General features: G+C 42.0%; 1 protein-coding gene across 1 annotated transcript in view; it reads right to left on the bottom strand.

The window, feature by feature from the left end:
- Nucleotides 1-24,616, bottom strand: part of COL24A1 (collagen type XXIV alpha 1 chain) — a 169,448-nt gene that overhangs the window by 109,232 nt on the left and 35,600 nt on the right. Inside the window, exons 6-14 of the mRNA XM_083743163.1 lie at nucleotides 24,428-24,481; nucleotides 23,561-23,614; nucleotides 18,461-18,505; nucleotides 16,180-16,233; nucleotides 12,019-12,063; nucleotides 10,200-10,253; nucleotides 8,972-9,016; nucleotides 5,088-5,141; nucleotides 1,142-1,186 (exon numbers count right to left, since the gene is read on the bottom strand). Coding sequence (XP_083599289.1) covers nucleotides 1,142-1,186; nucleotides 5,088-5,141; nucleotides 8,972-9,016; nucleotides 10,200-10,253; nucleotides 12,019-12,063; nucleotides 16,180-16,233; nucleotides 18,461-18,505; nucleotides 23,561-23,614; nucleotides 24,428-24,481 — 450 coding nt within the window. The remainder of the gene's footprint in view (nucleotides 1-1,141; nucleotides 1,187-5,087; nucleotides 5,142-8,971; nucleotides 9,017-10,199; nucleotides 10,254-12,018; nucleotides 12,064-16,179; nucleotides 16,234-18,460; nucleotides 18,506-23,560; nucleotides 23,615-24,427; nucleotides 24,482-24,616) is intronic.

Raw genomic sequence — 24,616 nt, forward strand, 5'->3', positions numbered from 1 at the left:
TGAATCAACATCCTATCATTTTTGTGTCGCTGCGTATGTTTCAGGATGGATGGCCAAACAGCATACATGAACAAATTTGCAACAAATGTGCAGCTACTTTTGCCACTGATGTGAAATGGCTACGGATCTCGTGCACGAAAAGAGTTTCTGGCTGAGAGAGCATCTTTTCACATAACTAAACATGCAGTGGAGCTTTCCACTGTCTTTCTCAAATGCATTAAGATGCAAAAAGACTTTTCCAATCAAGAATCAAATTTTTAAAGCTGCTTCTAATGGCAGAGCAGTTAATTTTGTTCGGGGGCCAGAGACAGAGCACACAAGTTTGGCAGTGAACCAGCACTGCCAGATGCTACACATGTGCTATAGCCTTGCATTCTGATAAGCACATACTCCTATCATGCATCTGCCTGGGTGGTTGTGGCACAGAGGATGGGGTGGTTGGCCACAAAATGCCATCACAATCCCTCCCTCCTTATTGATTGCTTGATGCATGTTTCCTCTGGAGAGAATTAGCATTGCCATGCATCTGTGTAGGTGGCTCATGTTTTCAGTTACCTGCTAAAAGACTGCAGTTCACTTCTTCCTATTCAGTAAATAGCATATAGGCATATATCTCCAAGCCATGTTTTCTCTATTCCAACCCATTTAAGCACTGGTATTTTTCCCGGAATTAAAAAAGAAAAAGCTTCTCTAATAAACATGCATAGTTTGTGTTGCAGCATGACCTACTTTGCTCTTTATTTCAAGTTCATTCATCCTGGCTGCAAACCTCCCCCACCCCACAACCTTTTGCTTTCTGTTCCATTTCCGTCTTGCCCCAGCTCCCATTCAGCCAAATCTGCCATTGTGTACGGTTTCAGCAGGAATCACTACCACTCAAGCACAAGCCCTGGTGTCACAGCACAGGTTGGCACAATTCAATCACATCAGTCATAAGATCACAACAAAAATGACCACAGATCAGGGCAGCCATGTACAACTTGCATGTACATTAGTGAACTACAGAAGGTTTGTGCAAATCACTATCCCTAAAATCCCCTCAATATTTAGCAGAAACCTCTGTGAATGAATGGCACAGCACCCATGAGTAATTAATTGAACTTTTGAAAAAAGGTCTATGGGATGAAGCATATCTACTCACTCGAAGTCCAGGAAATCCAGGAGGACCAACACCACCAACAATTCCCTTTGAAAAATAAAAAAAATGGCCGTAAAGCAATTAGAATTGCATATGTTTATAAGCAAAAGTTCAAATACAGGGCACAGGTTGCAGGATATGAGTTCGGCATAGGGAAAAAGAATATAAGAGACCCGTTGGATCAGAACTGTGGCTAGATGGCTAAAAGATGCTCACAACATCCAGAGGCATGTTGCCTCTGTTCCTGCAGGTGACAGACAGCACTCATGATCACAAGCAGCTGATTCTCCACGAATCTGTGTAATTACCATGCAAAGCAGAGGGTTGGCTCCCAGCTCCCCAATGGGGATCTCCCACAATAAGGGATTAAGAGAGTCTGCCTTCTAACAGCCAACCCAACCAGGGGGCTGCTGCTTGGCAACGCTCACAGGTTTCCTAAGGAGACCACAGGGACTGGTCCATGCTTGTAAGTAGACTTCTAAGTTCAGGCCAACACCCTGTGGACAGACGCCAGCACATGAGCAAGGGGTCTTGGACTGCAAGTGAGCTGCATGAATAGGACCTGCCCTGTACCATACAGCCATCCAGGTTGCTGTAACCCAAAATAAAAATTGTGGCCTTGTCTCCGTGCCATTTCTTGCTCTGACACCCCACCTTTCATGCATCTGGGCATGTGATTTTTGTGGCAGCAAATTCCACACTCAGTGCAAAAAGGTGCTTTGCTCTGTCTTTCCATTTATATGCTGCTTTATCTGTTCAGTATGCAACGGAATTGAGGTTATTGATTCACATATTTCCATTTTGCAGCTCTGAGGATTCGCTGTTAATGTGTGAAATGTATCATTTTTTTTTTATTTATCGTCATGCAGACCACTGCTGCACTCAAGGATCTGTGATGGTGGTGGGGGTTTACCTGTAGGGGGGCTGACAATTCTGCTGCACAGTTACAATAATTCCTACTTCACAATCAGCATTATTTTTCAAATAATGATAGTTCACATTCACTTTAAGTGTTCAAAGCATTCCACACACACCCTTCCACCACCCTGCAGGAAAAACCAATAGTATTGTGCCTATATGGCAGATGATTGACGTGGGGGCATGTTGTAGAGGGGGACTTAATAAGATCTAAAAGGATTAAGTGACATCAAAAGTTGAAGCGTGTTTCGAACCAGGGACTTATTGGTTTGCAGCCTCACGTGCTATTAAGCCACAAAGAACCACAGAGAGGGTTTTCGTTTTGTTTGTTTCCTCCATTCATGTCAGTCATTGGCACTTTAAAAAGCTACTCAGGTGGCCAAATCTGTATCATGGAGTTGGTATACCCTCGTTTCCAGTTCCTATTTTAAAAATGATGATGTAGAAAAGCAACTATACCTAAAACTATTCTTTAGACAAGCATTGGCTCTCTTATAGCAGAACACATGGGGCAGAGGAGAGCATATGGCAAGGGTTGCCAATGTTTTGGGCCTATGGGCACTTTTGCAAATGGTACAAGGAGAGATCTGTAGTTGCCTTTATCTGTGTCTCATCCAAAGTGCTGGGTATACGTATGACATCTAGGTATGTTTTAAACAGAGGTTTCTCTTCATTACCAGCTGCTCAAGTTCTAATGTCAGAGTTTGGAGGAAACCTGCATTAGCTTCTGAGCCATCCCACATTTTTCCTACAGTAGGTGCAATAACTATCTTATTAGCATCTGCAACCCTCCCCACCGCAGCAGCTGCAGGTTTGGCAGCTTGCCTGAACCAACCCTGCGGGGCAGGCTTGACTGGTTGTTCGATAGCAGCAGCTGTCACAGACAATTAGAAGGAACTCCTTTGCAAACGGATTTATTGACTTTTCTTCTTCTTCTTCTTCTTCTTCTTCTTCTTCTTCTTCTTCTATATAAACGTTCTCAGTTGCACTGAATAGTTTTTGTGTGTCTCTCTCTTTCTCAGAATCCAGGTTCTGCCAAGTTTGATTCTATAATTAAACTGTTTATTCTGCAGCAGCATTTGCAAAATATTTTATTTGAGCATTTATAAAGAAGCAGCTGCTAGCAGTTAGCTCAGGCTTCTTACACGGCCGAAGGTCCAAGGTATTTTCTTTACTTATCAATACGAACCCCACAACAAACTAATTCTGATATAAGCAATTCTTAAGAAGCCCCCATAAAATGCTCTGACAGTGTCCGGCGCTTGCAGCATCCCAGACTACAAACTCAGATTGCTGTGAATTCCTAGCCATCCAGGACGACATTCTTCATAAGTCCTAGTTCAAGTGTTCAGCTGCTACAGAGCTGCAGTGGCTGGTTTGGTGGAGCTGAGTGACAGAGATGCCCTCCCAATATCAGCACTGCTGCACCTTCCCTGGGTGGGACCGAAGTGGGGCAACACTGAGGTCAGGCAGTGGCAGGAGTGGCGGATTGGCTCTGCAATGATGCCGCGATCAGGAGCGTGGGTCCACAGCTCCACAACAGCAGCTACTGTTATAAGGGTCTATCATGAATACAACCAAGGAATCACCTGCCTTCTCTCTGATGACATCCCTAAGAAGTAAAATGTTTGACCTAATCTGTCTATCTGTAATAATAATAATAATAATAATAATAATAATAATAATAATGCAACAGTCATGGGAGGCCCTGATTTGGACTGGGACTGCAACATAAGAGAAAAGGGACGAATACATCCACGTAATAATTCTTCTCCTGAAGAAAAACACTGCCATTCACCTTCAGCAGTTGTGTAGCTTTCAGATGCTTAAAATACTCTGCACACAGACTCATGACACAAATTCCACATATGTGGAAATTTAGGATGAACTCTGGCTACCAGGGCTATCTCCGAGCTATGCAATGCTAGCAGGATTTTCTGAGCCTGGTACACTGTATGTGAATTGGACCTTCCTAGTAATTTCTGGACCCCTAAGAACTGCTGCTCACATACATATTAAAGCGGAAATAAGTGCCTCTGGGTAAATTAAGATGATGGGTGGCTGGGATCACACTAGCACTGCTCTTTGCAGTGTGCATGTATGCAAATTTGTTGTTGTTGTTGTTGAGCAGGGGGAAAGACATGAGATGTGGGGCACAAAACAAAACACCTTGGGCCTTCTGGACCATTCCTGAACAATGCCCCTGGCATTGGGGGGGGGGGGATTCTGCTATTTGCATCCCCAGTAGCTCACCCGTGTCCCTGTCACAAGGCACATAGCAAAAAAAGAAAAGAAAAAAAAGAAGAATAAGAATGGCATGAGGAGTGAGGTGAAGTTCCCTTTCTCCTCCCATAGGTAAAGGTAAAGGTAAAGGTACCCCTGCCCGTACGGGCCAGTCTTGACAGACTCTGGGGTTGTGCGCCCATCTCACTCAAGAGGCCAGGGGCCAGCGCTGTCCGGAGACACTTCCGGGTCACGTGGCCAGCGTGACATCGCTGCTCTGGCGAGCCAGAGCCGCACACGGAAACGCCGTTTACCTTCCCGCTGGTAAGCGGTCCCTATTTATCTACTTGCACCCGGAGGTGCTTTCGAACTGCTAGGTTGGCAGGCGCTGGGACCGAGCAGCGGGAGCGCACCCCACCGCAGGGATTCGAACCGCCGACCTTTCGATCGGCAAGTCCTAGGCGCTGAGGCTTTAACCCACAGCGCCACCTGCGTCCCTTTCTCCTCCCATACTGCATGCCAATTACTCCAAGGCTGTTATTAGGTTAAAGATACACAAACAAAATCATGCATTTAACTTGGCATTTAGCTTGACCTTAAAATGTCGTTCTGAAAACACAGGGACCTAGGATGCTCAGTCTCTCCAACCCAGATACTGAGAGAGGTTAACCTCATATTAGGTAAATGGAACCTCTTATAAATAGGAATGTGTTATAATCCTGGAGCAACGCCTCTTACAGGTTGTCAGAGACTGAATAAGCTCAAAAATTCCACCTTATTGTTTTCTGTCGCATGACATCATACTTACAGGACTTCCATCAGGACCAGGGGGGCCTCTATTTCCAATATCACCTGGTAATCCCTGGTTAAAACATACCAATAGTTTTGTTAGGAGTCACAGCATATATGAGTGCATATTTAACATTATATGTTGAGAGTAAGCTGGGAGAGGGGACTTGCTCTTAGGAATCTTCAAACCGAATAGTGTTTGGAGGTTATTTATTGATTTACTAATTTAGTCTCTTATCGGCTTTCCAGCTCTAACAGCCTGATTCCCACATAAAGAACGTAAGAGCCCCAGCATATCAGGCCATCTTGTCTAATCCTGTTCTCACAGTAGCCAATCAGATGCCTGTGGGAGACCTGCAAGCAAGACCAGAACACAACAGGACTCTCCTCTCCTGTGGTTTCCAGCCACTGCTATTCAGAAGCATGCAGCCTACGACACCTCTGATCGCCTTATCCCCCATGAGTTTGCCTAATACTCTTTTAAAGCCGTCCAGATTTGTGGCTACCACTTCTTCTTGTGAGAGCAAATTCCATAGTTTTATCTATGCACTTTCTGCCGTCTGGCTTGAACCTATCAACATTCAGCTCCATTGGCCCTTGATGTTAGCATTTCAAGACAGAGAAACTTCTCCCTAGCCGCTTCTTCCACATGAAGCATAATTTTATATCCCTCTGCTGCCTCATGCTCACCTTTTTTCTAGCCTTTAAACTCCTAAACGTTGCCACCTTTCCTCACAGGGGAGTTCTACAACTGCTTGATCGTTTGGGTTGCCTTTTGACAAACTTTTTTCAGCTCTGCCGTATCATTCTTGAAGTGAGGAAAACCAGAACTATACGCAAATAGGGTTGGACCACAGATTTGAACAGCATCATGATATAGGCATTTTCCCCCCCCCACCCACAAAAAAACCCTTTTCCTAATGAGCCCCAATATTGAATTCATCTTTGTTCACAACTGCTGCACACTGAGTCAACATCATCAGGCTGGCAGCTTCCAGTGCTGACTTGCATGGACTGCTACCACATTTCCCCCCACATAGTGGCGGAGCTTCATGCAGAGCAGGTGGGTGCGGGGCTGGCGCGCATCCCAGGGGCGTGGTGTGCATCCTGGAGGTGTGGCATGCCACCCGCAGAGGCTTGGAGCCCAGTGTGGGCAGGGGGGAAGCCGCGATTGCACCCCACCGGGACCGTGCTGCCGGGGGCAGTGCGCTCCCCCTGCACCCCTCTTCCTCCGCCAGTGCCCCCACATCCACATGTTCAAAGTTGGAATGGGGTTCCTCCTCATGTGGAGGAGCATTACATGAGTGGTTCTCCTTCTGATGTAACTTGAATGCACAAACCTTATTTCGGTGCATTGAGGGGGTTGAATGAATCCTCCTCAAGTGTAAAGTCTTCAAGAGTAATCAAACAATCCGCATACATGCATGAACAAGCAACCCATGCATATTATATCCGTTTGTGCCACACTGACCTCACCACTGCCTCACCTCTTCCCCTCTACCTCCTGGAAACCAGTAATGACACAACCAACTAGAGGTCAGGTGACTGCCAAACCACAGCATTTGCTACTGGAAGCAAGTGGTGAAGTAGGAACTCCTTTTTGAGTGTTTCTCTGGATAATTATCTGTATCCTTATTGTGTTAATGACCCCCTGGGAACCAACTTTTACCGTGACAGCAATCGGTCAACCACTGCAACTCCACGCCATGCCAATTTAAAACAAGTCAGCATTATATATAAAAAAGCAAGACAAAACAAAGCTAAGAACAGAACAGAGCACAATTCTATTCATACTGCTATGAACTGCTACAGCAAGGCAATTCTTTAATTCTCAAATATCGCTCGGCGTTGTTTTAAATCCAACACTGTTCAGAAAACTGAGAAGTCCTAAAAATCAGGACCCAAAGAATTACATTGCTAGCTCTGCGTTCCCAGGGGTGCTTTCAAGTTGTGTTCCTTGAACGATACTCTACTATAGCCATTCTCTTTTGACACCTGAGGCTGCTTTCAAAAGCAGTATCTGATAAGGCAAAGAGACAGTCCTCTGCTTTAAAAAATAATAACAATAACAGTCCAAAAACTTTTGGAGATACAAAAATAACTCTTCAGATGCCAGTCTAAATCTCCTATAAGCCACTGTCAGAATTTGTCTTTTTTAAAAGCGTTATTTCCCATTACATTTTAAACATCCCTGTAACAATTCAGGTGGTACACTGTTCTTTAGCATTAAATAGTACCAGTTGCTGGGCTTCTGTAGAACATCCCTAGGAGGAAGTCTATTAATATTTTACTAGGAACTATGATTGATTGTTCTTGCAGCTACAGTGAAAACTGTAAATCCAATTTATGAAGTGTTCTACATCAGATTGACTTCTAGCTGTATAGAATAATTCCATGTATAAGAAAGCCCTCATATAATTTATTCTCCCGACCAAATATAACGTTTGCAAAAATTCTGTGTATCAAATATAATACGATTGGCAATAACTTTCAAATACAGTAAAACATGCCAGTTTTCATATAATATACATAATGTGGAAAAGAAACTTGATACATATGTTTTGAATAACAGAGTGTTTCTTATTTAAACATACTATACATTCAGAATATTAAAAACGCTTGTAGCCCAGACCCTATAATTTTCTTAATAATAAAGCTAACCAGTTTAATATTTTGTTCCACTTCACTTTTGCCAAGAATATTTGAAGTACTAATCACAACTGCTCTCTTAGCAGAATCCCTTTTTTCTCTCCTAAAGTCTGACGTTCTAATGCTACTGCCTATGAAACGGTAGCAAAAGAGTAACCAAGATGGAGCCAAGACCATTTTGAAAGCAGTACATCAGCCCATATAATGGCGGGGAGTAGAAATCAGATCTATCTCAGGAGCTATTATGGCCCAGGTGGGCAAGCCAGGCACCACAAAACTACTACAGCTGCTTTTTGGATTTCAAGGAGTGTAATTCACACCATGGAGAAAGGTGCATGGGAATGGCTCTCCCCATCATTTAAACTAGCCTGATGCATTTCAAATGCTGAATCTTTCTTTAGGAGCAACCCTACGGCCTCCGTCCAGTATATCTGAAGGAGCGTCTCCACCCCATCGTTCTATCCGGACACTGAGGTCCAGCGCCGAGGGCCTTCTGGCGGTTCCCTCACTGCAAGAAGCCAAGTTACAGGAAACCAGGCAGAGGGCCTTCTCAGTAGTGGCACCAGCCCTGTGGAACGCCCTGCCACCAGATGTCAAAGAGAACAGCAGCTACCAGAGTTTTAGAAGACATCTAAAGGCAGCCCTGTTTAGGGAAGCTTTTAATGTTTGATGCATTACTATATTTTAATATTTTGTTGGAAGCCGCCCAGAGTGGCTGGGGAAGCCCAGCCAGATGGGCAGGGTATAAATAATAATAATAATAATAATAATAATAATAATAATAATAATTTCACAGAGCACTACCTCTCATGCTGTCTCTCACTGCATAGGTCTATGAGACAGCAAGAAGCACTACTCTGATAAAGCTAAGTTGTTCTCGAAGCAAGGTTTTACAACTAAAGTGAGGAGGTTAAAATGTTATTTGCTCTTTCCAAAATCCTACTGAGGTCCCCTCCATTCTGTCTGCGCCCTCCTACTCTTTGATACGGTCCTCTACTCCCCTTCCCTTTCTTTTTCTTTTTCAGGTCTCTGTACAGAACATCCTTTTAATAAGAAACCTTTCCTTTCCTCCAGAACAAAACTTTTTTTAAAAAAAAGCTGAGCATTTTAACATTGTTAAGACAGAATATAAAAGTGAACAACCAATTAAACTAAATAAGCAGCAAACTAAGTACAGAATACATTAGAATACATTGGCCCATTATGCCGATAAAGGCTGAATGAATTAATGAATGAAACATTGAGGCACTTTACCTGTCTCCCTTTAGGACCTCTTTTTCCAGGTAAACCTGGGATGCCCTGAAACAAAAATGTCACAGAATTGAATCCTTGAATTAAAGTTGCAGGCTCTTGTTAGTGCAGTTTGTTTCTATTACTGTTCTTGTTATTTGTTTACAATCTTTAATTAATAAATCAGTTAATTCCATAACGTTTATAGCCTGCTTATTTTTTAAAAAACAAAATCTAAGTGGCATATATGAAACAGCATAATGATTTTCAATAATATGCAGCTAAAATTAGCAAAATTTAAAAACAAGTATGAGTAACTAAACTATACATACTGCTGAAATAAAGATTTTTTAGTAGGCATCTAAAACATTATATTAAAAGGGGCCTACCTAACGTTAATAGGCAAGCAGTTTCAAAGCATAGGTGCTGACCCACTGAAAGAATGACTCCACACAGATTTAGAGCATGAGGCTGCTGGCAAATACTGACCCCAAAAGCCAAATTAGTAAACTGTGCACAAAATGATATCTATCTTTTGGGAGTGAGGTGGTGTAGGGGTGGAGATATACACCTGTGGGTACTATTGGCTCCTAATTGACTCCATTTTCACAATAGACAAATTACTGCCTCTGTGCTCAAGGGACAATGAAAGACCAGATATCTAAGTATATGTAGAAATGTTGGCATCTGTCTGTCCCGAAAGACAATGGAGTTCGCCTCCAGAGGTGGAGTCAAACTGCTGGAGAATCACAGCACCCACTGTGGCTACAGAGACTGGTAACTCATAAGCGCTGCCTCCTGTGTTGTTGTTTTTTGCTGCATTAGCAGCACTGAAGTGACCTTTCTGGGGCACAAGCCTGGGCAGTGTGCAGGCAGTAATAAATTTAAACAGCTTCCAAAGGGATTACTTGAACCAAAGCACCTCACATTCATTTCTCAGTTGTTCCGGTCAATAGGGTTAGAATAGACCCCAAAAGCCATAAGAATAAACACATTAATTTTGTTGTTGTTGTTGTTAAATTAAGGAAGGAGAGGACATGACAAATTACACTTCCTGGAGAACTGAGTTCCCTTGCAGCAGCTGTTTACAATTTATGAAATGTGCACATTAAGAGAAATGACCCATTTAATGCCATGTATAGTTTGGCCCTAAGTTTGGTGTATGTGAGGCAGAGTCCTATGAAATGCATGTCACATTTAGATTTCATGGCACTTTCTTATCATAAATGCGCAAAAATTCCATAAAACCTACTCTTTCTCCCTCGGGTCCAGGCAGTCCTGCCACACCAGGGGGCCCAATGAAACCCTTGATAAACAAAAGAAATAAGAAGATCAGAAATTGTTTTTCCAGCGCAGAGTCACTTACGATTTGCTACGCTCATAGATGACCAGCACCAAATGCTACATGCAATTTAACTAAGGAGGAAAACATGTTGCAGAGAAAACCCTATTGTTGAAATTAAAGGAACTGATCAAAAGAGTAAAATCTGTCATTGGCTAGTAACTTTTGTATACTTATTTCCAAGGCTGAATGATCGAATAAAGTTATTTTAATTCAAATATTGATGAAACACCTAGCTTTAATTGCATAATTATAACTTTGTGAATTGTTCTTCCAAACTAATTTTTTCCAATCAGCCTATTGTCTTTTAAAGATAACTAAATTTCCCCCACCAATTTAACAGCCAATTGTATCAATTCTGATGCATTTTTCAAACATGGCATCAGAACAGGAACTGAATCTGTATGTCCAAGTAGTCTATACTTATAGTGTCAAAATACAGAAAACTATAACTAAAGACAACTGTTCTCAATTGTGCACATGATACATATACACACAAAGAAAACCCACAAAGGAAAACAAAATCTGTGCATTAGTAACCAAGGTGACAAGCAAATGTTTATTGAGAAAAAGAGTCATATTTCTCAGATGTTGCCACAAAATATTCCACTAATCGGCAATTAAAATGAATACTTAGTGGTAGAAGGATCCCACGTTTTATTCCCAGCATCTCTAGTTAAAAATAAACTTCATGCACATCAGAAAACGATACTGGGAACCCAAAATACAGGACGGATAATGCTGAGTAAGTTGGGCCACTGACAAATTTAGTGTAAAACAGCACTTAAGTCCTTTAACTTTACAGAGTTTGTTGTCCTGGCTTGACTAGCTGTTCAACTAGTTCAGTAGTAACTCGTTAGAATCTGAAGTAACCTCTTCCATGTAAAAGAAATGAGCAAACTAGTTCCTAGATCAAGTGGCAAGCGTAGCTAACCCATGGCTCTTAAGATATTGAACTACAGCTCCCATCATCCCTCATCACCAGCCATGCTGGCTGGGCCAAATGGGAGTTGTGGTTCAGCAATGCTTGAGGGACACAGATTGCCTTATGGTAACAGACTGAACGCTCATCATGTCCCTGCACTGTTACACCTTTCTGCTAAAACTGCTATTCTAAATAGAACAATGGATTGCTTCGATTTCGATGGCACACACATAACTCTTTTAGACCTTTTCTGCTTAGCAAGTTCAATATCCAAGATCAAAGGAGAGTTCACATTCTTCTGGGTCAGTTACAGATGGACTGTGTGGAAGCACACAAGCCCAAGACCTCCTCACAACCTTACTGCGTTCAGAGGAGAAATCAGGAAAGTATCGTCCAAAGACACCTTTAGTTTTGCAAACCTGATAACTGTGGGGAAAGTCTGTTTTATTCTTCCATCCTGTCTTCTTAACACACTAAATCAATTGTTTCAGGCACAAAATGCCCAGCATCCATACATGCACATCCACACAATGCTATTTCCCTCCGGGGTCTGTCTCTCTCTCTTTGTATTCCGATCAAAGACGGAGCACTAGAATGGATAGACTGTAGACTGTGAGCACAATGAAACAAACCCTTCCGTGAACGTCAATGAAACACAGTTTGTGAATAACTCACAGAGTGACCCAGTGAGCGGAAAAAATAGTAAATCTGGATGAAGTATCTGCAGTTCCATGCTGCATTGTGAATGGGCAAAAAATAAAATAAAATCATGCATGTCATAATCCTTTAAAAATGCTTACTTACTCTTACACCTTTAGGGCCTGGGTTACCTTCTGGTCCTGCTAAACCCTAGCACAAGAAGAAATGCCTTTTACTTCATTTTTAATACACAGAGATACTATATTTTAAAATGCCATAGCTATTCATTTGCAAAACTGGCAAAACGCTTTTTCAAAAATTATGACTGTAAGTCAGAACTCTCTATATGTGATCAAATTTGCAGAGGGTTTTTTTAAAACGACAACATGTAGTTCCCTTGGTATGGGTGCAACTTTCTTTCTTTCAGTTAATTATTTGCAGGGATTGCACCTCACCCCCTTTCAATTAGAGACTTGGCTTAATATGACTTCACAACAATTTTTTAATAAACTTTTAAGCTCGGATGCAATTCCAGACATTTCCCAGAACAACATGCTGATTCCAGTCATTCAAAGTGCTTGATAGTTGGGAAGAGCTGGCAGGCTATTATCCTGTTGCTATAGCCCCTATTCATGACTGTGAGTTATTAGAAACTAATTAGCAGACACAGAATCACTGCAAAAGCCAAAATTAAGGGATAAAACTGACCCCTTCGTATGTGTACATTGGAATTCAACTTTGTTCCTGATATTAAGTGTATTAAGGAAATCCTGTGTCTATGACGATGGATGTTTTAGTTGGTTCTCTCTCTGTATGTACTGACTTAATGGAAAGAGTCGTTTAACATATTAACGAGCTTATGAAAGTTCCAGTGGTTAAAAACAATTAAGAAACCAACACAAATATTGAAGGGAAAGTACAGTGCATTTGAAGTAGTATTTTTTCTTGTTGTTCCAGGGCTGGTTCTCAGCAGGCTCTTCAGTTCTTGACTTGTTCCATATTTATAACCCTTTCTTCCCTACTGCTAACTTTTGGCAGTAGCCCAACTGTGAGGATACCAACCATTAACTCTTCATATCTAATTGGCGAGCCACTTTGTGCCTCTCTCATAAACTCTGGGGACCACTGTGAGGGACCTCAGTCTGTGCTATTCATGGTGATTAATATTTAACCTCCTTGACCTGAATGACCAACACTTTAAAAAGTATATAACACCTTCTTAAAGGTAAGGGGACCCCTGACAGGAGGTCCAGTCGTGGCCGACTCTGGGGTTGCGGCGCTCATCTCGCTTTATTGGCCGAGGGAGCCGGCGTACAGCTTCCAGGTCATGCGGCCAGCATGACTAAGCAGCATCTGGCGAACCAGAGCAGCGCATGGAAATGCTGTTTCCTTCCCGTCGGAGTGGTACCTATTTATCTACTTGCACTTTGACGTGCTTTCGACCTGCTAGGTTGGAAGGAGCAGGGACCGAGCAACGTGAGCTGACACCGTCTTGGGGATTTGAACCGCTGACCTTCTGATCAGCAAGTCCTAGGCTCTGTGGTTTAACCCACAGCGCCACCCACGTCCCAACGCTTTCTTAGGTGGACAGAATTCAAGCTTGTTGGGTGAACTTTTGTTTTCTGATCGAATTCTGAGATTCACCAAAAGAAACCAGGAGCAAAGTAGCCACTCAAGAGGGTGGGCCCATTTAACAGTTGAGCATACACTCAGCCTAGGAATTTGTTTTCGATACCAGAACAAAGTTCACACAAAAACCCAGTCCTGAACCACACTATCTCCCAAAGCTTTCTTCATCTCAGCAGTCTCTTATTCATTATTATTATTTTTTAGCAAGGAAGGCTTTTTTCTTATTGGAAGTCAGAGAGCTTTGTGGATTCATTGAAAACTACCCAGAGATCTACAAGTGGATCCAGATCCCAGATCTACTTCCTGCACACACCCCATGAGCCTGCAAAGACAGTTGCAACTGATATGCTCTATCATATTATTCATTTACTTCAGCTTCCTTTGCAGTTAATGGCTGTGCTTCTGAAAAGTACAGCCCCAATCTTGGTTCTTCCTGTTGACACCTGTAATTAAGATGTTAACAACATGGAGGATGCATGGTTAGCCAGCTCTAACACCTGATAACGAGTCACTGGATTTCAGCTGGCCAATAGCAGTGGCATGTGGAGGACTGATCTGGTTGCTGAGGTGGTTTAGGTTTTAAGAATCGGCAGGACCTGTTTGTCCTTTATAGGAACTGGCCCCAAGCAAAGAGTTGTGGAAAATGTAATGCAGAAGCATCCATCTTGGATATTTTGGACCATGGCTTGATCTGAAGACTGATAACATAACTGTATGCTGTAACTACTTTGCTTACTTTCTACAATCTGGGCACTTCGCATGACAAACACAACTGGTGTTTCCCACAGGGAACACCGACACTATCGATGCCTTAATCTCATGTTTTACAAAGGGTGTTCATGGGCTTGGACGCCAGTATTCTCAGATGTGCTTAAGGATTTGGGTATGTCATCCACAGGGCACTTATTTTCTGCACATGTTACATATTTGGTACACCTTCAGTGTACACATAGTAACTGGGTTTGCCAAAGAAGGCCTGGAGCCAGTTTTAAGTCGGCAGCGCAACAGGCCAGCTTAAACAAGTACGCCGTTATTTTGCCAGATGTTCTTGCCATGTAATGTCTTTTGCTCTCTTTTAATCATGAAACTCCTTTTTGAGAGAGGATTCAGTCAGTGAGAACCAAGACTCCCTTACAGTTTTTATGCTTTCTTGGAATAAATGCCACAGAGCCTGGGGGAAGAAGTTGACAGGGGTGGCACAGAACCTAACAAAAATGTTTTTGGTTCATGCTTGTTTCAGGCTTTCAGCTTGGCCAGAATTGAGAATCTGACTCAAGTTTTGCCTCTTTGCTTTTATATAAATAAAACTACGCTAGTGGCAGCTGCTAGTATCATACTCCCAGATTCAGATTCTGGATAGACTCTGGTGCTGATAAATATACTCCCATCAGAACTGGGGTTGAAAACCAGCAGGTGCTTCTTACTGTCCTAAAGTGGCTTATCACATAATTATTCCTCCACAAGAATCAAGACAGATGTTGGGGAAAGTGGGGGAGAAGGAGTTTCTGTAACTTCTGAGTGTCTACTGAGCTGGTTATTTGGTTTCTAACATTTCTGATGGAAGGCAGGTGTGTCTCAGAATAACACAGAAACAAAAACATAAAAGGAACACAAGAAAGAGCTGTAAACAAAAGAAAAGGAGAGCAGGAAACAAATATTAACATGGTTGTTGCTCCAATGGGGGAAATATATCAAAGCCTATCATCTATGTATCTCTTTATGCATAGAAGGTTAAGACAAATGTTGCAGAGGACAAACCAAAAGATTAAAACAAAAAACAGAGTGACCAGCCTAATTTATATCAATAAACTTTACCAGAACACAAAACTTCTAGATGTGTAAGGACAAATGCACACACTATATCCTGACACAAAACTCCACATCTCTTCAATATGCACTTTACCTAGTATAATATCTCTTTCAAGGATCTTTGCAATACACCAAAGCCAGAATCATAGTTTGCTTTGCTCCTTACAAAGCATGGTGATATGCCAAGATTTGTTATTGGTTAATTGACTGTGTCTTGTGATCCCTGGTTTGTGCATATTGCTAATCCTGGGATCATGGTTTGTTTCTACCAGGGGCAAGCTGGACTAACTGAAAGCGAGTGCAAACACCTTGTGCATGATTAAACCATTAACTGTGATGTGTCTCTGCCGCCATAGTGAACAAATGACACACCAGTCATACTTTGGTGGGGTCTTAATTCCTATATTGCATGTTGCCTTTAATCTCCACTTATGGAACAAATTAGACCATACTCAGGTGCAGACAACTTATATCCCCAGGGGGCAAACCAGAACAAAGACTTCTCCAGTCAATTCTACCACCCAGACTCCACACACACACATACCTGCCCATAATTGGGCAGTTTAAATTCGAGAGGGGCAGGATTTCCCACCATCCCTTGCAGACAGCCAGGAAAATTCCCCAACAGCTGGCCGCCATGTTGGGAGTGTTTCACCCCAGGGAGCTAGGGGGTGATGGGCCACAACCACCGTCCATTCTTTTATAACTGCTCTGTGAATAAACTGTGCAAAGAAACCAACAAACTTAAACAGAACAGAGCAATAGACAAATTATTGTGGGATTGTATTCATGACTGTATTCTTTTTTTAAAAAAAGAAGAAAATCTGATTATTTGGGTATGTAGTAAAAAAAAAGTGATAGTTTAGGTTTGAAGTATAGTTACTGCACCTGCCTGCCAGGGTAACCTGGAGCCCCAGGGTTGCCAGTCATTCCTAGAATTCCCTGAATTGAAGAAAAGGGGTGGGGAAAAGAAGAATTAATGCATTTTCTCACTTGTAGGTAAGGTCTAAACGTTCAATTCAAGACTGCCTTTCACGTAACTTACAGAAAATGTCATTCCTGTGCATCAACATAACTCAACCAAGCAATGGAACATGTATCTCAACAGTTAGTGGGCGGAAGAGGAGGGCCGTGACATTCAGTGGTGAAATGCGAGACACAGGCTGATTCATGAGAGAAACTGTTAGACCACTTTTCGGAAAAAGTGAAACATGGAAGATTCCCTCAGGGGGCAGTGATTTATAATGCAGATTACAGAAACTGAGCCTGAGCTTGGTCATACGATTGCTATTTACACTGGGGTGGGTGGGGGGGAATCATGTGAGAAGGTTTTCAGTATCTACATAAGAATTTGGTCAACGCTGTCTGCTGTCAGGTACCCCAGTGCGAAAGTTCAGAAGCCAAGTTAAATGGCTATTTTGCGGCTCAAAACCCCACTAGGTGGTAGGATTTGAGGTGGTCTGAGAAGATTTCTGCATGGGAGCAGCTAAGTGGACAAGGATGTCAGGGAAGTAGGGAAATGAACTTGCAATAAATTCTGGCAAAAGTACCACCACCGCCCATCACAGTTCAGAGTCTGCATTTCTTCAAATCATTCTAAAATACACAGAGCGCAGATTATGTAAATTTGGAATAAATGAAAATCGCCCCGGGGGGGGGGCAACATGGCTTGGCTGCACCATTCACCTGGCCTGCATCCAGGTGAGTCACTGCAGCATCCTGGGACCAAGAGCGGGAGAGACACAGCGATTACACCATAATAGTTTGCTGACTTCGCTGAACCCCTCTCCTCTATCCTGCTACACTGCAGTGACTCAGCTGAACAGAGATCATGTGAGTGATGCAGCCACAGAACACTGTCTGCCGCTGATGAAAATGCTGTTTCAGAAGATTGTAAAATGCTTAAAGACAGGAAAATATTCTAACTTGACTAACTGGGGATAGAAGCTGCCTGCTAGATAGGTGCTCCCTGCATCCAGTCTAGCCCTGCGAAGGGAACCTAGGTAATATGTAATAGTTGCAGGTGATCTCACCTGTTTCACACACAGTGACGTCTCCCAGATACATCCTTACCAATTTTCCACATATGAACCTTATTCTCATACAGATAACACAGCTGATTCTCAGGCAAAAAGAAATTCTGGTCTACAAATAATAATAGTAATAGCCCACCCAGGCAGAATTAAGCATAATTTACAACCAGCTCATTCGCCACCTCCATCCAGGGCAGGGCTAATTAATCTCTGGTCCACAGGCAAGCTTGGCCCACCAGGCGGTTTTTCCCCAACTAACCACACTTGCCATCGTACATGACATCAGATGTGGCACAGGAAGAGGCACACTTGGGAGGCTTAAAGTGTGCTCCCAATGGTGCAATGGCTAGGGAAACCATCTGATGGGCAGCAGAGACAAAACCTGATGGATTGAGTGCACATCCCAAATTTGGAATTTCAAAGCACCCAGTCACATCAGATGTCTGACAGGTGGACAGCCCTGCCCAACTGTCCTATTTGACCTGCAGGGCCGAAAAATGTCATCCCCCCCCCCCCCCGATCGAGGACAAAACAGTAACAAATAAACAGCACCATAACTAATCCCTGTCTCCAATCCAAGTAAGGTCTTACTCTTCACTGGTTCAGCCTTTCCCATTGAGTGCCATTTTACACTGAGTGGTATTCCAGTTACCACCCAACAATACATCATCTGCTACACCAATGGTGGCCAAACTTGGCCCTCCAGCTGTTTTGGGACTACATGTACCATCATCCCTGACCACTGGTCCTGTTAGCTAAGGATGATGTGAGTTGTAGTCCAAAAAGAGCTGGAGGGCCAAGTTTGGCTACCACTGTGCTACATCATGTATTCCTAAAATGTCTCTGAAGTATCTGAAGGTTGGTCCAACTAGCACAATATTATCTACTGTGGCTAGCAGTGGTGCTCAGATGCCAGAATCTTCCCCAGTCCTGTTTTCCTGAAATCCTTCTAGCTGGCATTGCCAGAGATTCAAATTGGCCCCTTACTCATGCAAAGGATGCTCTACCACTGAACTTTGGTTCCTCCAAAAATTGCCTATGGTATCAGCCTCACTTTCCCAAACTCTGGCACAAAGTGCTTATTAAACGAGAGATGCATTATAGGAGATGCATCAGATTGCGACTGGACTACTTACTTGCTCCCCACGTGGCCCCGGTGGTCCTGGATACCCCATGGGACCCTACAGGTATGAAAGATAAATGTTTCAATGAATGCTGAAATGATCATGCACACACATCAGGTATCGGCACTCTGCTTCCTCCTCCCCTCCACACCCTTAAGCAAATAAAATTTTGCCAAGCCTATTTTCCTCTGATATCAATATAGCTTAGTTTTAACAGCTGGCGTCTGAAAAGACAAGTCTACTGGTAAGAAATGGGGAGAGACTTGTATCTCCATACTCTTTATCAACTTCTTGATATGCCAACCTGAAATCAAGCAGAGGTTTGCATTAAGTAACATGTAGATGAAAAAGACCTCCAGGAGCAATCTGCTTGTAATTACTGAATGCTGGATCTGGTCCAGGCAGTTTTCCCCCATTCCAAATCTTTTCGCAACACTCTGAGTAATACTGTGAGGTAACTATAAGGAAGTTTTTCACAGACAGCTCCAAAAAGCTATCTAGGAAAAGAGATTAATTAAGATAATTTTACACACATAAAAGAAAACATCAATATTCCAATAAATTTGGAATATTCAGCAAGCCAGCTTATGCAAGCTGTTGTCTCACTACTTAAATAGCATTGTTCTAAACTGTATTACAGAGAATTATTGCTGTTTAAGAAAGTGAACTAAACCTGTAAATTTTACTGTCTGGCTTTGGGAAAATAATGTGAGTTGAGAAAGTTTATGATCACCCAAAAAACCAAAATTACACTCTAATCAATACTTTGCTATTTCTATTCTTATAGAATAGAAGGAATTCATTCCATTGTAGGGTCTACCTGCTCATCTCACGAATTTCCCTGTTCTTCCATACAAAAGAGCCCAAGGTATGTTGCAGCAGTTGTACACAAAAAAGCACAAAATCCATTCTGTTTGTAAGCACCTTTCAAACTGTGGGTAGAAAAATTGCCTTGTGTTGTGCGCGCATGCACGCTGTGTGTGTGCGCGCACACACACACACGGCTAGCTTTGGAGTGGTGGGCAAAATGGCTGTTGGATGTGTAATAGGAATTTTATGGTGTTAGATATATGGTAATGTTCATAAGTGTACCAACCAAGCACATACATAGATCAGCACAAGAAGGCCAACCTGGAACCATTTTGATTCCTAAACTGAGTAAATGTTTTCTCTGCATGGTCAAAGTGGAAAAGCCTCCCCATTGTCTTTTCCTTCACAAATCCTGGCTTAAGGGTATGTCTGTGTTTGAATAAGGTGTGAGCCTGTGACATGGCCCAGGAACTAAATATTTATCACTACAAAAGAATGGCCAGGCTACCCAGGAAATCCAATCAATTAACCTGCCAGACAGGAGATAAACAAAACAGGAGAAAAACAATATTAAAATTTCTATTTTGGACCGCCTTTTCTGTGATGTAGGTGTGATGTATCTGAGGGGTGGTCTTAGGTTATACCCCTTCTGTGATGAATGTATGATGTTTCTGGGGGTGGTCCTGATCTACAGGATGGGAATTTCAAAAGTCTTTATAAGGCCTTGCACACCATTTTTCTGGGTCCTCCTCCTCTCCTGCGTGTGAGGGGAGCACCCTGTTGCAACATATCAATAAAGATCACGCTTACTAGCTGCATTGCTTCTCAATATTCTCTGGCTGGCCTCTGTTATTTTCTCCTACCAATAGGGAACCTATGTAAGGACTCTATATGGGCTCTTGGATACCCCATAAGGGAAAAGGGCAAATTTTTGTTTACAACAGATGTACCCCTCTCCCATCTACTGGTGACCCTGGCAGGCATACCTGGCAGCACTGGTAGGCAGCAGAAACAGCACCATCTCACTGGGGCTGGGCCACTTTCACATCTCATGATGCCCTGGAGCTACATGCTATATTGGGAGACACTGTGGAAAATCAAAATGGCAGCTGCCCAGTGCTCCTTGAAAAAATGTAGCAAGGGGCCCAGGGCAGGCATCAGGAGTGGGACCCGCCAGGATACCGGTGCCCTGACAGACACCCAAGGATTGCAGGTGCTGACAACCAGTCCTTACACACACACACATGAAGTGAGAACACATGAAGCCAGCCACAATATAAAAAAGGCTAGTTTCTTTTTTAGCGCAATAGGTAAAAAAAAAAGTGAGTGGTCTAGGTTTCAGCTCCTTCTCATTGGAGTACCCCCAAGGAAACAAAACCAGGAAACACATGCAAATAAGTGTGAACTGCAAAACGGATTACGTAAAATGAGGTATATTTTGCACATCCACTGAACTTTTCTATTCTATTCAGGCACAGAAGTGTCCCTGAAACTAGATAATTTGGGCTGTAATTTTCTGGACTTTAAAAAAACACACACAACCAAACACCTCTATGTATGCAACTGATAGTGAACATTTTATTTCTATTTCATGATTATTTTATGTAAAAAAAGAAATCTAAATTACATTAAAACGTTTTACTTACAAGATAATGTACAAATTGAACATTTCCCCCACCATGTAACAATTGCACATTAAGCTTCCGTCTTGTAATATTTCAAGATGCTAACTCATCTCTTGCTTACAGTTCTGCTTAATTAAGCATATTATATTTGTTCTGTGTCTGGAATAGATTCTAGAAGTGACAGTGAGGAGCGGTACGTTTGAATTGCTGCTTTATGGCTTCCATAGAATTGATTTAGATGCTTCTTACAGTCAAACTAGCCCAACTTTGTCTATAGAGCCCAGACTTCACATCCAGCATGAGGAAAAGTGCACCCAAATTACATCCAAAGAACCCCAAATGCATGCCTTCCACATATACTGTAGAACTTCAGCTGCAGCCCTTAATGCAGCATTGAATTCCTCTCTGGGAACGTCTCCTCTATGACTCTCACGGCTAGCTTTTGGAGAGGCAAGGGAAAGCTGCTTTGAGGAGACAGATTTTAAATTTACTTTAGGTTCTTTAAGAGAACTATTTTGGTCAGCAAAGAAAGGAGCACGTGCTGACAAATATGATCATATCAATTTGCATTATGTCTGCAACCTTTAAAATAAACTAATTGCAACGTGGTTAATTAATTTCACAGTTTACTGTGGCTGTAATCATGAAAAAGTAGGTCGGTTTTTGCCAAAATATAGAGCAGATGTATTGGCTTAAACAATATAAAGAAGCATTGAAGGATACTTTTGTCTGTGTGTGTTTTCTTGCATTACTCTGAATGGAAAATGAACTCTATTTATGTATATACACTTCATCAACATGTCATCAACAGCTCATCCACATTTTCCATTTGCAACTAGAAATGGGCATGTTAGGATTTTGGAGGGGGAAAAAATCTGTCCATGTGGAGTACATTTTTAGGTTCTGAAACTGACTGAAGGATAGGACGACACTATAGAGAAGTGTTCACATAAAATCACATTTGTGACTATTGCAGCCTATACCTCAATCTGGCAGAGATGATATCAAATTTCTCTTTAAGATCACTTAAAGAGTCTTAGTCAGCGCACACCATTTTGGGATAATCTACATGCGTTGTTTTTGGAAGTGAGGAAGTTTTGAAATTATGTCTCAAAATAAATAGCAGACTAACAGATCTTGAGACAAAAGCATGGTCACCAACATGTTTTAATTGGATTCATTAAGCCTAACAATAAGAACATATTTCCTTGTACGTTATTATTGTTTAGCCCAGGGGTGCCCAAACTTTTTTCAAAGAGGGCCAGAAGTGAACAAGCGTGAGGGCCGACCAAAGTTGTTGAGCTTTTTTAGGATTTGACACCAATAAATAAACTGCCACAAGACCCGGGTAAAACCAGTCAGATTAGGCCCCTGAAACAGATTTTGGACTTTCTTGGTTTAGCCAATAACTTTTTCCTCATCTTCCCATCACCCCTCATATTTGAACTTCATAATTTTTTTTCTACAGTAGCCAAGGCACCATGAAAGAATTTTACTACAGAAATTACTGCTCAAACTCTATGGTAAAGTGAATAAAAGCACATTTAAAAGATTTTGGTTCTTGTGATGTATGAAAGCTATTTCGATGGATAAACATGCATCACCCCTGTGGTTTTAGAACATAACTTACATTGGAACTTTTAAAGGACCACTGCAGCACGTACTTCCAGTAAATCTACAGGCGGCCCTGCTATTTTCTACTCAGATGGTAGAGGAAATGGGAAAGGACAGAACTGTAGTTTTGTTCAGTTCAAAATGCTTCACTTTTTACAAGCAGCTCCTCATAGCAAAGTTAATGGATATCATTTGCTAAATTAGTACACAGGTGTGGCAAAGATCTCTATGCTGCCAGCCTAGAAAGCATGTCAACTGTGGCACAAAGTGAATGACTATAGCACTAAATTTCAGTGCCGAGAAATTAAAACAACCGTGATTCCATTTCTTGTTTGCTGCCGCGTACAGTGGAAAGACTGCCTTCCATAAGCGTTCATTTACCTAACCTCTGTGACAAAAGCTAAAACAGAACAAGCTTGAGGATCCCATGGCAATCAGTCACAGAAGGGACATCCCTGCAAAATCAAATATTAGAACAAATTCCACTTGCTGAATTCCCACAATCTCATGTTTTCCGAAGTTGGCACATTAAAAAAAAATTGACATTTCTGTAGACTGGGTTTTGTGCAAATTATTTTTTAAAAGGTTTCTGGAAAAAGATCTTGATCAAGACTTGAGAGCCACAATCGTCACTGAACAATTACGCTCTGAGCCAAAATAAATACATTCCTTCCAGTAGCACCTTAGAGACCAACTAAGTTTGTTATTGGTATGAGCTTTCGTGTGCATGCAGACTTCTTCAGATACACACCAGTAACAAACTTAGTTGGTCTCTAAGGTGCTACAGGAAGGAATTTTTAAATGTTGTTTCAACTATGACAGGCCAACATGGCTACCTACCTGTAACTAGAGCTCTGATCCAAAGCTCTGTTTACTAGCAATCTTATTCATGGACAGCTTTTCACTGATCTGTAAGGAAATCCTTCCACACACTGAAACTCTGTGTGTAAATAAGCCTCAAGCATTCTCTGTTTGTAGACTTCTAGTAATAGCACTGAAAGTTGATGATGATGATGATGATAATAATAATGATAATAATATTTTTTTAAAAAAAACACCTTACCTTTTCACCTTTGATGCCTACAAGGCCTGGCAAGCCCATTGGTCCTGTATCGCCCTGTAATTTCAGAATTCAAACAATTATTGTTACCTGTCACAATATTGGGGAGGGATGAAATCATAGCATGTCTAAGGCTGGAAGACGGGATAAAGGCCACTATGTTCCCCTCCCTAAAGATAGAGCCATTCAGTCACCACAGGAGTCTCCCACCTCCCCAGACTGTTCAACACAAGCAAACCAACACAACACCATTCAGAATGCACAGAACCGGTGTAAATCATCAGCAATACAGCACATGCCTTGCATGCAGAAGGTTCCGTGTTCAATCCTTGGCATTCCCAGTGAGGAAAAAATTCTTTTCTATTGCTACCTGGATACTTATTCAAGCAAGAGACTACCAATTGAACCTGGAGCTTTTCTGCACATGAAGAATGCATTATACGACTTAGCTAGGTTGCCCACCATCCCACCTTATTTTCTCAGAACTCTGATTTACACGAGCACCGTTGAACATATTGAAACAAGATTTGAGTTGATCTAGCACCATTTTTCTGAAAAATGTAGCTAGGGTTATTAGGCTTTCCAGATACAGATTCAGATGGAGCTTCGAGGCAAGAAAGGGTATTTCCACACCTGCTTTTGATGTCTGCTTTAACACAACTCTGACTTTGGCACTAGTTCTGATTTGTATCTAACAATAAAATATAAATCTTTTCCTCCAATCTGCAAATCACCCAGTATATACAAGCTACCTGTAGTTTATTACTGAAAACATTCAGGAGAGACTTAAATTTTATGTCATGAGTACAAGAATATCGGCAAGATTTCAAACATTTGTGGAGATGGCTCTCAAAAAATTAAACTAGTTACCTTTTCCCCACGTTTTGCTTGTCCTGGGGAGAATCCTGGATCACCTTTGGGACCCTGTGGTTGAGAAATTAAATAAAGAGCTGAAAACAACAACAACATATGATAGCTATCATTACTTAGGAGATACGGATAATTATAATGTCTAAAACGTGCCCCCCAGGATTTTAACTGATTTTATATCTACTTTTT

The sequence above is a fragment of the Podarcis gaigeae genome, assembly GCF_964106915.1.
Source record: "Podarcis gaigeae genome assembly, chromosome: 6".
NCBI lineage: Eukaryota > Metazoa > Chordata > Lepidosauria > Squamata > Lacertidae > Podarcis > Podarcis gaigeae.